Raw genomic sequence first — 14,103 nt, forward strand, 5'->3', positions numbered from 1 at the left:
ATATGAGCTACCAATCCCTGTGCCAAACTGCCCTAAGTTACATAAAAGAGAACCACTAAGAAGGCAGCAGCAAACACTGGTGCCTTGTTAACTTAAATTGCTCCAAAGCCACCCGCCCCATTCCGCATATGGCCCTCATTCAGAACGACCCAGCTGTTTTATCTTCAGCGATGGCAGGGTAATTACTCCCTCCAAAAACAGCTACGAGGTGTTTCAGGGCATTTAAAAAAATACTATTGCTTCCCTTTCTGTGTCAGATACGAATGGGCTTTTGTGCATATATATATCACTAGAGGCTGCTGGACCTAAAGGAAAGCCACGGTTCCTGGTCTGTTTCTTTGTGTAATTTAAAACCAGATTTACTTTTACAACCTAAACCACGAGGAACGCTCCGTCCTTAATTCAAACACTGTTACACGGTGTTGAGAGTGAGTGCACAGGGGCTAGCTTGCTTTCCCTGCTAAAGTTCAAGCAGAGATGAGCCTCTTGAATTCCTCGTCTCACACGTTTTATGCGAATGCTTTTATTTGTCCTGACCAAACAAAATCCAATTTTGGAACCGCTGAAGGAAGAGCACAAAGGAACTCCGGGAAAGCAGCCTTTGCTATTTTACGAGTTGGAGCCAGCTCCCATTTCAGTCAATGGAAAGACCTGGCGGTGGGGGAATGGATTGAGCCCTACAGGAACAACTACCTCCAATTCCAGCATGTCTCATCTCAGAGTCAGACTCAGAGCAAAATAAACTGTTGCTGGACCACGTGATCATCTTAAAGAGGAATGAGTCGAGCTGGTTTTTAAAAACCCACGAGCGAGCGTGTCTCGTTGAAACGCACAGCAAAGCCCATCAAAAAAAAAAGTGAAAACAAAACAAAAAAACACCTTTAAAAACCGGTTTAAAATAACCTCAGCAGGAGAGAATCTTCTTTCACCTGACAAACCCGAATGAAGGGGGACTTTCTGTGTTGTGTTTGTGCCTCAAAAAATAGTAGGCTGGATTGGGGGGGAGGAGAGGGAGAAACAACCCCGAGGCCACCAAATCCGTGGGGGCCAGGGGTCTGGATTATTTACCGGATGAGCTGCTAAAGACGCGTCGCCCCGCTTCCAGTAAGGGCAGCCACAGCTGGGGGCTGGCTGGGACGAGCGAACTGCAGCGCGCTGAATCAGAGCACGCCACGCTGCGGCGCGCCCCGTGATTGAGAAGTTTGAAAGCATGTGAGAATGACAGTGTGTCTCGGGCTGCGGCGTGCCAGGAATTTCGAAACTGCCCCGCAAGCCCATCAGCATCATAACAAGGCGGCTCCAACCATAACAACCCCCGAGCAGAAGAAGGAGCAAAAGAGCCTCTTGGGGTGGTGGTGGTCCCCTCTCCCGCCCCTTTTTTTTGGTCTGAAACTAGTCCGTGGGGGTGGGGAGGAAGAGCGGGGCTTGTTCAGTGCTATGCTAATCTTTTAAGCGCTCTTTTCTTGCTCTACCCTGCTTTTCTTTCTTCTCCATTCGCTTCACCCTAAGGAATGGGTGGCTCATCCGGCAGCAACAGGAGGAGGCTAAGTCAGGGGCAGCTGTCAAAATCCTCCTCCCCCGCCCCCTTCCCAGTTTAATGATCAAACGCCTGGCTGGGAAGAAAGGCAGGAACCAGGAGGCGCAGAGGCTCTGCCCTGCACTGTCACATCACACGGTCTGTTGTGTGTGTGTGTGTGAGAGAGAGAGTATCCCCTCTCTCCCTCCCCTCCGCTGACAACCGTCTCCGCAGCCAGGGAGGAGGAGGAGGCAAAGCGGCTATTGCTCTGTTACTCTCTCACTTACTCATTGCTGAAAGGTGGGCGGAGGGTACCTTTCCCCCTGGTGCCTTTTCTCACGTTGACAAGCTGGGGCCCAGCACCGGAGGGGGGGGGGAAGAACAAAGACAGAAGAGGAGGGAAAGCACTAAATCCGGACCAAACATCCCAGGCAGAAGGAAGCTGTCAGCTGGCGGTGACACAACACACAGCCCATTGAAGCGCCCTGGTTAGCAGCCACGGCTGGGAAGGGAGCCCTCTGCCCGCCTTCCAAGTTGCAAAGCGGGGACTGCTCCGCACGCAAGAAAAGGCAACTTGATTTGTGCGTGCGGTGCCCGTTGGGTAGCAAGCCTCGCCAGCTGGTGCGGTCCGCGGCTCGAGACCACGATGAAAAGTAAAAAAGGTAGGGAGGGGTGCGTGCGTGCGAGGGTGAGAGAGACAGAGTGATTTGATTCCTCAGCGTGCTGTGGCGAAACCTGGATGGGAAAGTGGAAAGCATGTTGCTTTCGCCATTTGGAAATAACAGGCGTGTGGTTTAAACTTCACTGCAGTTTGATTTGGCTTATTAAATAAAGTGGAACCGGTTTTCTTCTCGCAACCCCCCCCCCCCGCTTTTTTTCTTTCTAAGCTGGTCCCTTTCCTCTTTGTTGAGCTCATGTCTGAAATGGCAGTTGATAATGTTTCACTTCCAGACAAAACACGAGGGGCTGTTTGGACGCTGCTTTCTTTCCATGCTGCTTGGCTCCCTGTCAAAAACCTGGTCAACTGCCTGCTTTGTCCCCAACAAAGTTTTATTTTCGCTTCTTTTTTAACAGCCTTTTTCTTCCCTCTTTCCTCCTCACCCTAATTTCCCCAGTCCGGTCCCCAAGGACGGGACTGGAATTGTTTTCACAACTTTAAAAACCAAATCCCAACCCAAATACAACTCTCTGAGCAATGCAGTCTGAACAACGGGGTGGCAGGAGCTCTTTGTTTGCGAGTTAGCGTGGGGAAAGGGGACAAAAGCGAGGGGCTGTAGGAGAATTTAAAGTGAGGTTTTTTTAATCGATCTGCAAATTTATCTCCAGCCTTTTGATCAAAGACTTTTCTTTCTTTCTTTCTTTTTCTTTTTTGGAAAAGACTAAAAGTAAAGTGATTTAAAAACTTACCCACCACGTGGCGGGGAAGCAGCAAAAAAGACGTTTGAAAAACTTTTCATTGGTGTTACTTACGTAATTACCACTTGGACAGACTTTATAATCAAGGGATTGTCAGTATTTCCATCTGTAGTCCTCTGAGTATCTTGAAACCTTAAACGTGGCTGTGAAGAATTGGAAAACATTTTAAAAATTTGTTAGTCTCCAAGGTGCCACAAGTACTCCTTTTCATTTTGAAAACGTGGCTGCTGTTAAAAAAAAACATTTCGGATGTTTGTTTCCTCCTCAGTTCCCCCTCTTCTCATTTTTAAGGGCTAATCAGTCATGTAGATTAATGAATTTTTTCTATTTAAAGACCTTTAAAATATCCGAGATACTGAGAGTTTAAAAAGCAGCACTGCGCATGTTTACTACTCTAGAGCAGTGGTGTTTTTCCTGCTACAGGCTCTTGTGGTTCAAGAGTACAGAAATCTACTTCATTGTTAATGTTCCTGGAGCCATCAGAGTATGTGTTTATATACACCTATTAAGCACCTTCTGAATTCTTGGTGTATAATTTAAGATGTGCTCTAATATAGTTTGTAGTTCTCATAAGTAATCTTGGACTATACTGATTTAAAACAAAACATACAAAGGAAATTCAGCCCCAAAGGCAAAGTTTAGACAACAATCAGTACGGGTCCTGTTTACACTCTCAAAAAAGCAAGGAATTCAGAGTTAAAACCGAAACTTTGTATTTATATAACCCACCCTCCCTGCCAAATATTTCAGTGTTCTCCTAACTGGAGTGATTTTAGATAACAACACGTGTTGCATCCCAAGCCCAGCCCTCTGTACCTAGAGACAGTTACAGCCTTGACTCTAGATTTTCCCATTTTTGTAGATTTGTTCAGATTGTTACGGTTACTGGAGGTATATGGTTTTACTGAATTATTTAGACTAGTTATTTTTAGAACATTCCTGTGCTCCCTATTTGCACAGTAGTGGTGATGAGTTGTCTTCCTGTCTGCTGCTGCTTCCATTGTTCAGATTCCTCTCCCGGAGGGCAGCTACTGGTTGTCTAAATACCAACTTCACACACTTCCAACTCTTATTGTCATCTCCCTCCAAACTAAATATGTGTGAAAAATGCTGACGAGGTTACCATGTCTGCCTATGTATTTCTCTCAGTGTGTAATCTGCCTTGTGATTTGGGAGTTCTGCACTGCAACAATGAAAGGCGGCATGTTGGAAGGCAAACCTTTGAGACAGAAGACCATTGGTTTAGAGTTTATGTGGCAGAAATTAGGAAGTGAGAAGAAACTCAAAGATGCATGGAAACTTTTCAAGGAAGTTAGGACAATGATTTCTGTTGGTTTTTTTTAATTAAAGGTTGGGCTTGCAGTTTGCATTTGTGGCCTGTATTTTGATACTCAAGTTTCAGAGCATGACCTGATTTCAGATTTCTTTCTTGTAGTCTAAAAAAAATTAAAATTTGTTTTCTATAGTTACAGCCAAGTTTGCCTACTCTGTGAAACCAGTAAAGCTCAAGCAACTCAGAGGAAAGAAAACTGGTTCTTCCACTTGTAAAATCACATTTAAAGAAAAAGGAAAACTTTTCTAATTTTCTGCTATGGAAAATTCCCTTACACATCCCCATAGCTCCTGTGTCTGATCTGGTTAATTATCAATACTATTTAACTTAATTTTTTTAAAAAAAGATTCACAATCCTTTAACTAAAGTTCCTTTCCAAATTGCTATATCTTAAGTTAAATCCCTTAAACCTCTTCCCGTGGGTGGCAAAAGTTTATTTCTTAAATAATAAAAATTATCAGGGTACACTTACTCTATAGGCTGGTATGTTTTTACATATTAATGACATATTCATACCATCTGTTATTTCTGGCCTAGCCAGTTATTTCCATGTTCTTTATGGTGTACCTGTTAAGTCCTAAAGACTATATGAAGTTAGGTAGCCCCTACCTATACTAGCTTCCTTTTAACCATCCTCACTTATCTGTATTAAAGGTCACAAACGTACATACATATATATACTTTGTTTTAGCTCATCATCACCTATCTAGGCTAACAGTCTCAAACATATGTATGCTAACTTGTATTAGCTCAGCATGCAGGATGCGGCCTGCAGGTTCCTTGCATTACAGCCAGAAATACTCTTAATACAAATTTATAATCCTATTATAAAACAAATAATCAAACCCATAAGAAAAAATATATTAGCAGGCAGGCTAGCCCCTATAAGCTACACTTGCTAGTTAGCTATTGTAGTCTCCAATCCTGCAAAGACATAGCCCTGTTGAAGATTATGCATGTGTAGTCCTAGTGAAGTCAATTACAGGAAGATTGGGGGCTTTTTAGATTGGAAATAATATCTAGATATATACATGTAAAACCCAACCAAAGAAATTCACAGAAACATAAAAATTGAGCTAGATTATCCATGAGCTGATCTAATCTATTCCTTCTGCCAAAGGAGACTGTGCCTTGCAGTATACTTATTCAGTTTCAAGTGATTCAAACAATTGGTTTCTACCAGTTCTCTTGTGAAGCTCTGCCATAATACAAGAGGATATTTTTACTGATATTCAGCCTAAATTTTAATTTTCTTAACTTCATTCCATTTCTCCTAGTTAAGGCCCCAATCCATCCCAAATAATTCTTTCTCCTTTTTGGTGTTCATACCTTATAAGTACTGATAGTTTTTTCCATATCAACTTTAGTTATCATTTTGAAAAACTATGCACATAATTTTTTTCCCCTCATCAGATTTATGCCTCCAGGCCTTTTAACCAGGAAGCTTTAACTGAATTCTTTCCTGTTATTTAGTATCATCCAGATATTGAGGTGCTCAGAATTTTATGCAGTGTTCAAGGCATGATCTCACTAGCAATGAACAAGAAAGGGACCTAGGAACTCTTTGGCCTGTGATGTCATGCATGCATGCATGTATGTATGTATGTTAAATTCTCTACATGCTGCAAGACTAGAAGCTGGGTGCAGGTAAATCAATTCACATTATATAAAAGAGAGGGGGCCTGCTGATCCTACAACCTTTAGGAATAGTCCTCACTGAAATCAGTGAAACTATTTTTGTATGAATAAGGACTGCTTATCTGAGTAAACCTTATAGAATTAGAGCCAGGGTCACTTCTTAGGTCCAGTTTACATACAGTGCACCAGTTCAGTTTAAGTAGTGCAAAACACTCTGTAGACATTCTTGCATCAGTTTAAGAGGGGCTTATTTTAGTTTAAACATATAATCAACTGAAGCTAACTTGTAAAAGCCTGATTTAAACAGAAATAAGTGTCCACAAAGCCTTTTATACTAGTATAACAGAATCAGTTTAAAATTCACAACTTAAAAATAAAATGGAGGTATTCTGCATGTAGAGAAGCCCTTATTCTGGGTTTGTAAATAACAGTAAATGGTCCAGACATGGAGCTTAGATGGGAAGCCTTTCAACTGTGCCCTGCTAAAGAGGAAACCAAAAGCATATAGTCTGATTACTAACAAGAAGGAAAAACAAAGCTGAGTTGCAATCAGCGTGAATGTTCTAATGAAAACAGAGGTTTGACAGCAACAACGTGGCTTCTGCTATAGTAGAGTATCAGCTGAGGTTGTATGAGATCTACAGCCTTAACTTCCTGTTGCTACAGCTTCCGCACATGCCGTTGGAGAGGTTTGTTAAAGGTTCAGAGGTCTGGGGCTCTTTTATTTAAATGAGCTCATTTGAATGAGAAGCTGCAATGCCCTTTGTTCCTGTTTAACCAAAACCTGTTTTGTGTCATAAAATTGAGGGAACACGGCACACTAAGGAAGCAGCTCAAAGGGCAGACTCCAGTGTTGTTTCGTATCTTTTTTCATTACTGTGTTACAGTTAGGAAACTTACAGTTGTTTGAAGGGCATCTTTATTTTATTATATTTTTAAAAAAGGAAATGTGATCTCAGAAAGATTGCATTTGCAACAAATATTTTTGGTGGTTGGTTTTTTGGGTAAATCTTTATGTCAAATTTTAGCAGCGGGTAAAGAACAATGGTTCCAAACCTAAACCTTTGTTATCAAAGCAGAGCTCTGGTCTTACTGTTTAGAAAGAAGCTTTGCATGGAATGTTTACTTAACCTAGAGAGTTTAATCTCAAATTATTTTTATATAACCGCACTTATGAATGTAAATTTACTCTTGTGAGGAGGCACACTGGCTGCAACTCCTTGGTTCCTACTTTGCACCATAGCTGTGCCTTCAGCTCCTTCATTTCTGCTTTTCACTATTGTCTTTTCCTGTCTCCCAAGGTCTCTGTTTTGATAAGTGGCTCTGTAGTCTAATGTTTTATTATCCTCTTAAAAAAATCAGTGCAGCAACATTTTTAATCTGCCCCAAGCAAAGACAGCAATGTTTGGAACATTAGGTAAATTCATAGATTTCAAGGCCAAAAGGGTCTATTATGATCATCTATTCAGACCTTCTGCATAGCACAGGCCATAAAACTTCCCCCAAAATAATTCCTAGAGCAGATCTTTTAGAAAAGCATCCAGTCTTGATTTAAAAATTGTCAGGGGATGGAGAATCCACAACAACCCTTGGTAAATTGCACCAATGGTTAATACTCTCACTGTTAAACATTTAAAACCGCCTTATTTCCAGTCTGAATTTGTGTAGCTTCAACTTCAAGTCATGGGATTGTGCTATACCTTTCTCTGAATTCTGTAAACTAATTTTAGCTACTCATATGTCTACTTTACAGTTAGTGAACTACTGTGTTGAGCCATCATAACTTACTTTTCAAGCAAAGTAATATTTTAATGTGAAGCTATTAGAGTCCTGATAGATTTCCATCCCACCGCCCTTGAAAATACCACATACATGCACTTCTGAAATACAATTCAGAATTTACCGTGAGTTGGTTATTTAAATTACCTGTCATTGTTTTTGTTCCCTGACTGGATAACTTATGTAACTAAGCATCATAGGGCAAATTGTATATTCAGCTGTAACATTCAGAGTGTTGGTTAGTTACATAAATCATCCAGACAGGAAACAGAAACATTACCCCACAAGTTACTTAAGTAACCACCACAGACTGAATTGTGAATATTTTTATTAACAAAAAAATTCCCTGGATAAATCTGAATAATTGCAAATGACAAATTCAAGAATACTGTGAGTTGCTCGTGACTAGAGATAAGGCAAAATTTCAAATGCTTACCTCTGTCACACTGCATTTGTGCATTTCGTAGGTATCTGTGAAAGTACTATGCAAAAACTCACAATTAGTTCTCTCTTTTGGGTCTGACATCAATTGCCATTAAATCTTTAAGTATGACCATAAATGTAGAGTTTCATAGTTGTATTTTTTCACAGGCATGGTTTCCATTTTAATAGAACTGATCTTTTTTTCTAGTTTAAGTATTAGTTTTGAAATTTGGACAGCTGCCCATATGAAGCCTTTCTGCCTGGTGTTTAACTTTGCTTGCTATTATAAAAGTGAAAGTTTCTTCTCTTTTTTAAATGAAATGGATGTTCAAACTAACTTAAAAGTGATTTAGGGCCTCGTTTTCCTTTTGTCATTTCTAGAAAATGCTTTTGAAACCTACTGTGAATCAAAAAAACTTCTGAACTGTGCTAGCTGAATCTAATGGTATCTGTGATTTAGATTTATATATGGTTTGTAAGATTCCTAAAATTTCTGGTGGGATTAAAGTACTTAAAGCCAAAGCAAAGTTTCCTTTGTGGACTTCAGTGCTATTGGTTTTGTTTCCTCAGTCACACTGTACACTTTACTAAAAGAGCAGAATTGCAGCCCGTTGTTCAGCCATAGAATATGAAGTATTTGATTGTTCACATATTGTAGTTCCAAATTATTAGTAATATGGTTTACTGCATTAATTATAGAAGACAGAGACTAAATGAGATATTGAAATAAATTCCTTCTCTGTGGGAGAAAAATGTGCAGTAAAACTGTAAATCTAGAGTCCTTGCAGTAAACATATGTCAAAATCTGAATAAGTACACTACTTGAAGTGTGAGGAAAACTATAAGGTTCAAAGCATAGGTAATTAGGGCAAAGTTGAAGTGTGGCATGTTCTCTAGAAAAATAAATGATAGCAATTCTATACTACCTTGTGGCACTATTTAGGCACTTACTATTACCTTGCTGTACACTTTTTCCTCAGTGAGTGAATTTTGTGTCACTTTAGAAGAACCAGCCACAACTTGCTTTCTGTTCTTTTCTTGTGTCATTCATTTTTATTAATAATTCTGGAAAGCGCTGTTAACATTTTAAACCTATAAAGCTATCCTTAATCAGAAGGAGACACACCAGCATGTTAAATTGTAATTCAATACAGCCAAGGTTTAGGTTGGGTGTATGTTTTGAAATTCTTTTCTATTGGCTTTTTGCCTAGCCATGAAACAGCCTTGAAGAAAAAAGATTGTTGGAGGCATACCACAGTAGCACCCTTTGCTGACCAACATTTGGCATGATATTGGCATCAGATGGAAGTTACTTACTGCATGTGACCAAATAAAAGGTTGCTAAGGGAACCAGTAAATGAGGTTGTGTGGAGAAATGTCCCCTAGGAATAGGTAGTTGGTGCTACTTTTGTTACAGTATACATCCTCTAAACATGAGGCCTGGTTTGACTCACAATAAAAGCACAAGACATCTGAACTGGCAAGGAATTGTCCACTTGTTAATGCTTCATAAATTAAAAAATAATTTATTTGTTTACATATAATTATATATTTTTAAATTAGGAAGCAGAGAGAGAGAGAGAGGTGTTGAAGTGAAAAATGCTGCAATAAGAAGTGTATTGAATTGAAGTGACTATTCTCACCTTTTTATTACTGTAGGTGTAGCTGCAATATCTGGCAGTGAGACGGAGGATGATGACACCATGGATGTCCCACTGGATCTTTCCTCTTCCACTGCATCAGGCAAACGGAGGAGACGTGGTAACCTGCCCAAGGAATCAGTGCAGATTCTTCGGGACTGGCTGTATGAGCACCGATACAATGCCTATCCGTCAGAACAAGAAAAAGCAGTATTGTCCCGACAAACACACCTTTCTACACTACAGGTATTTTTAAAAGCTCCAATTAAAATAAAAATGAGCCTTTGTTTTAACTTCTGAAGTTACCCACTCTGTAGTCTCTCTAAAAATGTTCATATTACAGATGTCATTTTCTTTATATGTTGTTACTGTTTGTGTTGTGGTAGCACCCAAAGGCACTGACTAGGATTAGGACCCTGTTGTTCTAGGTAGTGTATGAACACAATCTTACAGATGATGTCCCTGATACATGCTTAATTTTGCACATTGTGACTAAAGTGACTTCAATGGGTCTACAGACAGTGCATGAAGTTAAGCATGTGCATTAGTCTTTGTAGGATTAGGATCTAAAAGACACTTTGCATACAAGCAAAGTGATCAGGGTGATAAGCACATGTATTAGCAGTATAATTTTCTTTATGCTATTAAAATGGTGACTTTGGGCCTAATCCTACACTTGAGTATATGTAACTTTTATTTATATGAGTCTTCATGATTCATAAAGTCAGTGGGACAATTCACATGGGTAAAGCTATTCATATGCATGAGTGTTTGCAGGATGAAGCCCTTATTTGGGAATTGTGAGTCAGGAAATTTGGGTTTTATTCTGCCACTGAAACATGTTTTACTCTGGGCATTTCACTTAGCCTTTCTGTGCCTTTCTTTCCTCCATTGTAATATGGGCATAACCTCATAGGAAAGCTGAGAGACTTTAGGGCTTGTCTACATTAGCCAGTTTACAGTGGCACGACTGTACTGATGCAGCTGCACCACTGTAAAATCGCTAATGTAGCCTGTCTCCTGCCAAGAGAGTGCTGTCCACACCGGTGCTTCTGTTGGTGTAACTTACGTCACTCCGGGGTGTTTTTTCACAGCCCTGAGCGACATAAGTTATACCAACAAAAGTGATAGTCTAGACAAGCCCTTAGTTCATGAATGCTTGTGCATTTTAAAATCTTTGGATGGAAGGTCATGTAGGATTGCAAAGTATTATTATTAGTGGTAAATTTTATTTTTTTATCTTTATAGAGCAGTATTTTGATATAAATGTTGCAATTAGTTAAGTAAAATCTCTTTAATATAACATTGTGAGGAAAAACTACTTTATATAGAAGTACTTAAAAAAAAAAAAAGACGTTAAGTCATCTGTTATTGCCCAGGAAACTGGTTTGATATTTAAACAAGGATGCATTTCAATGAGGTAATTCATGTTATGTCTGTTGACACAGTCAGTTGAGCAGGAAAAATCAGTAACTGTTTGTGGGAGGAGTGGCTCTTTTAATAGAGAAAAGGTTTTCCTGTTGTTAATTAACCTAAATGCAGAGAACAATAGGTAATAGGTTAATATATGTTCAGAGTTAAAAGCTAAACCTTTCACTTCAGGCTAGCAGTCTTCTTTTTTATTTTATTTTTTTTTTTTTGCAAGGGAGAGAAGAGTTGGGGGTAGAAGAAGAAAGAAGAGAGAGGTTTTTACTAGATGTGTCAGAACTTGTCGATCAGTCTCTTTTGTTGTAGAGTTAAGGAAACTGCTTGGAGGGATTCATTAATCTAACTGAAAGACTCAACTGGCATGTAGTGCGGAAGTGAATGAAGGTAGAAATTAAGATATCATTATGTTCCCAGGTCTGCAACTGGTTTATCAATGCACGCCGCAGGCTTTTACCTGACATGCTGAGGAAGGATGGCAAGGATCCAAATCAATTCACTATCTCACGAAGAGGGACCAAGATTTCTGAAGGCAACCCAGTGGAGTCTTCCACAGGCACAAAAAACTACATTCCACTGTTAGAAGAGAACTCATTTCTTTCTGGTACCACAGGACTAAACAAGGCTGTCTCTTCTAAACCTTCTTCCCCAGGATCTGTTTTGGCTCGACCTTCAGTGATTTGCCATACCACTGTAACTGCAATGAAAGATGCCCCTTTCCTTTTGTGCCAGTCATCTGGTGTAGGCCCGACCACCGACCTGCAGCAGACATCAGCTAGCAGATTCACAGACAACTCTCTTGCATACCACGAGGATGCTTCTAAACTGGGACCTAGTACAACTGCACAAAGTGGCCTTTTCAACACTCCTCCTCCTACCCCACCAGACCTCAACCAAGATTTTAGTGGATTTCAGCTTCTGGTGGATGTTGCACTGAAAAGGGCAGCAGAGATGGAGTTGCAGGCAAAACTTATGGCCTAATTCCCCCTTTTTTTTTCAGGCAGGAATTTAACAAATATGTGATTATTGCTGCCCATGTGATATCAAAAGACTAACTGCATTTTTTATTATTATTATTAATCTTATTTGCACAAGGGATTGCTGAAATGAAGCTTCCTGTCACTGAGGTGGTCTTCAGTGAAATATGGTCATTCCAAGAATTATAAACTTAAAGCTACTGTAGAAACAAAGGGTGTTTTTGTTTGTTTGTTTGTTTTTATGTTTCTTAGTAGGTTTTTCATAATGTGAGATGGTTCCCAAGATCATGTGATTTTTGTTTTCGTTTCTTTCAGACTGTGCAATATCTAGTAATGATGTAGACTTCTTATCATTCCTATGTGGAACAGAGTATACCGACATGCTGTCTAAAACAAATGTTCAATTTTTTTAAACAATATGAATCTGGATGATTATGCTTTTTTTCCACGATGTAATAAAATATTTTCTTTAAAAATGGATGCATACAGTGTGTTTTGTTGAACAGGAGCTTCACAGGGGACACCAAGTTGTGCTCCAAATATAACCAAAATAGAAAGAAGCCAGCATGAGCTTGAAAAGGATGCCTTCTCTCTGTGTCGATCAGAGACCTACACTAGCAAATTACAAAGTTGTTGTAAAAAGGATGTTTATAGGGATGAGGTGGACCAGAGCTACCTGACAGTGTCCTCTTGGGCTGAGCTTTTCAAAGGAGCCAAAGGGAGTTATGTGCCCAACTCCCATTGACTTTCAGTGAGATTTGGGCACCTCTCTCTTCCTTAGAAATCCCTTAAAAATCCCAGCCTCATTCCTTAAATATTGCTGAATTGATGTACATTGACAGCTCAGGGGAGAACATTCTTTTGAAGGTGAACTGAAAAGAGTAGACCAGTTGCGTTTGTGCTCATCACTGGTCTTTTGTGATGTACAGAGAGGGCCTCAGAATTTTTTTCCTGCTTCTTTTCTTACACCAGTAATGTCAGGGGGTTGATTTGCCTGTTTTTTCTGGTAGACTGGAGTGGGATAGACATCACAATAAGTTGAAATATGACGTGCAATTTTCCCAGCCCGGAAATGAGATATGAGGGATAAAAAGTCCGAGTCTATGGACTCGTGTTGAGGCACCTTTCTGCTTAGGTACTTAGTAGAATTTACGAAAGCTCTTAAGTGAGTGAGGAACTTAGGATCTTTTGTAAAATCACACAAGGTGCCTAAATATCTTTGAAAATGTGTCTGAAGTCACTTCTGAAAATGGGCCTTAAGCTTCTAAATCACTTACCTGTTTCTAAAAAAATTTACCCTAAGAGCTGCAGCTTGGATTTCAGTCTATTTGAATGTCGCTACCCAACTCCAGTCCTCCAGCTACAAAATCAACCCCTGCCTTTCTCTGAAAAATCAGTTCCCTAATGATTTTACAGTGTTTTGGGGGTATGTCAAGGGGAGGGTCATTCAGGACATCTTTATATAAGTAAAAACAATTTTTTTTTATTTTGGTGCATTGCAGTAGACTTCAATCCTTTGGAGATAATAGACAGGTCTATATCCTCCTGAGTATTCTTTGGCTGGAAGTCTGGAACTCTTAAAAGATTTAAACTTCATTGCTGCTTTAGCTTTATTTATTCTGCCCATCTCTTGCTCTCCATTCACTTCCATGTTAGGGGTTACATGTGCTGCACTTTTTAAAAACAAATTCAATGGTTAGGCGACTCTTTTGGTTGAAAATATGACACTCCAAGGTCATCTCGTATGTTGTATGTTTAGAAAATACTAATTTATTTCCCAGCCTGGCTAGACACAGTTCTTTCTTCTTTGTGCTGTTTTGATTGGAATACCTATACAAAATGTTTAATTCCAGTTTTATAACTACCTGTAAATATATATCATAAGTATACTTCTTCATAAGTGTGAGGTTGACTCTCAGAAGGAAAAATCTGGTCATAGATTGTAAGGCCAGAGGA

General features: G+C 39.7%; 1 protein-coding gene across 1 annotated transcript; it reads left to right on the forward strand.

Moving 5' to 3' along the window:
* The first annotated feature begins 1,620 nt into the window (after positions 1-1,620).
* Positions 1,621-12,585, forward strand: TGIF1 (TGFB induced factor homeobox 1). The gene is made up of 3 exons (XM_084621016.1): positions 1,621-2,178; positions 9,765-9,991; positions 11,588-12,585. The coding sequence occupies exons 1-3, from the start codon at positions 2,163-2,165 to the stop codon at positions 12,149-12,151; spliced, it is 807 nt and encodes a 268-aa protein (XP_084477142.1). The 5' UTR covers positions 1,621-2,162; the 3' UTR covers positions 12,152-12,585.
* The last annotated feature ends 1,518 nt before the right edge of the window (positions 12,586-14,103 follow it).

The sequence above is a fragment of the Lepidochelys olivacea genome, assembly GCF_965140295.1.
Source record: "Lepidochelys olivacea isolate rLepOli2 genome assembly, chromosome: 2".
NCBI lineage: Eukaryota > Metazoa > Chordata > Testudines > Cheloniidae > Lepidochelys > Lepidochelys olivacea.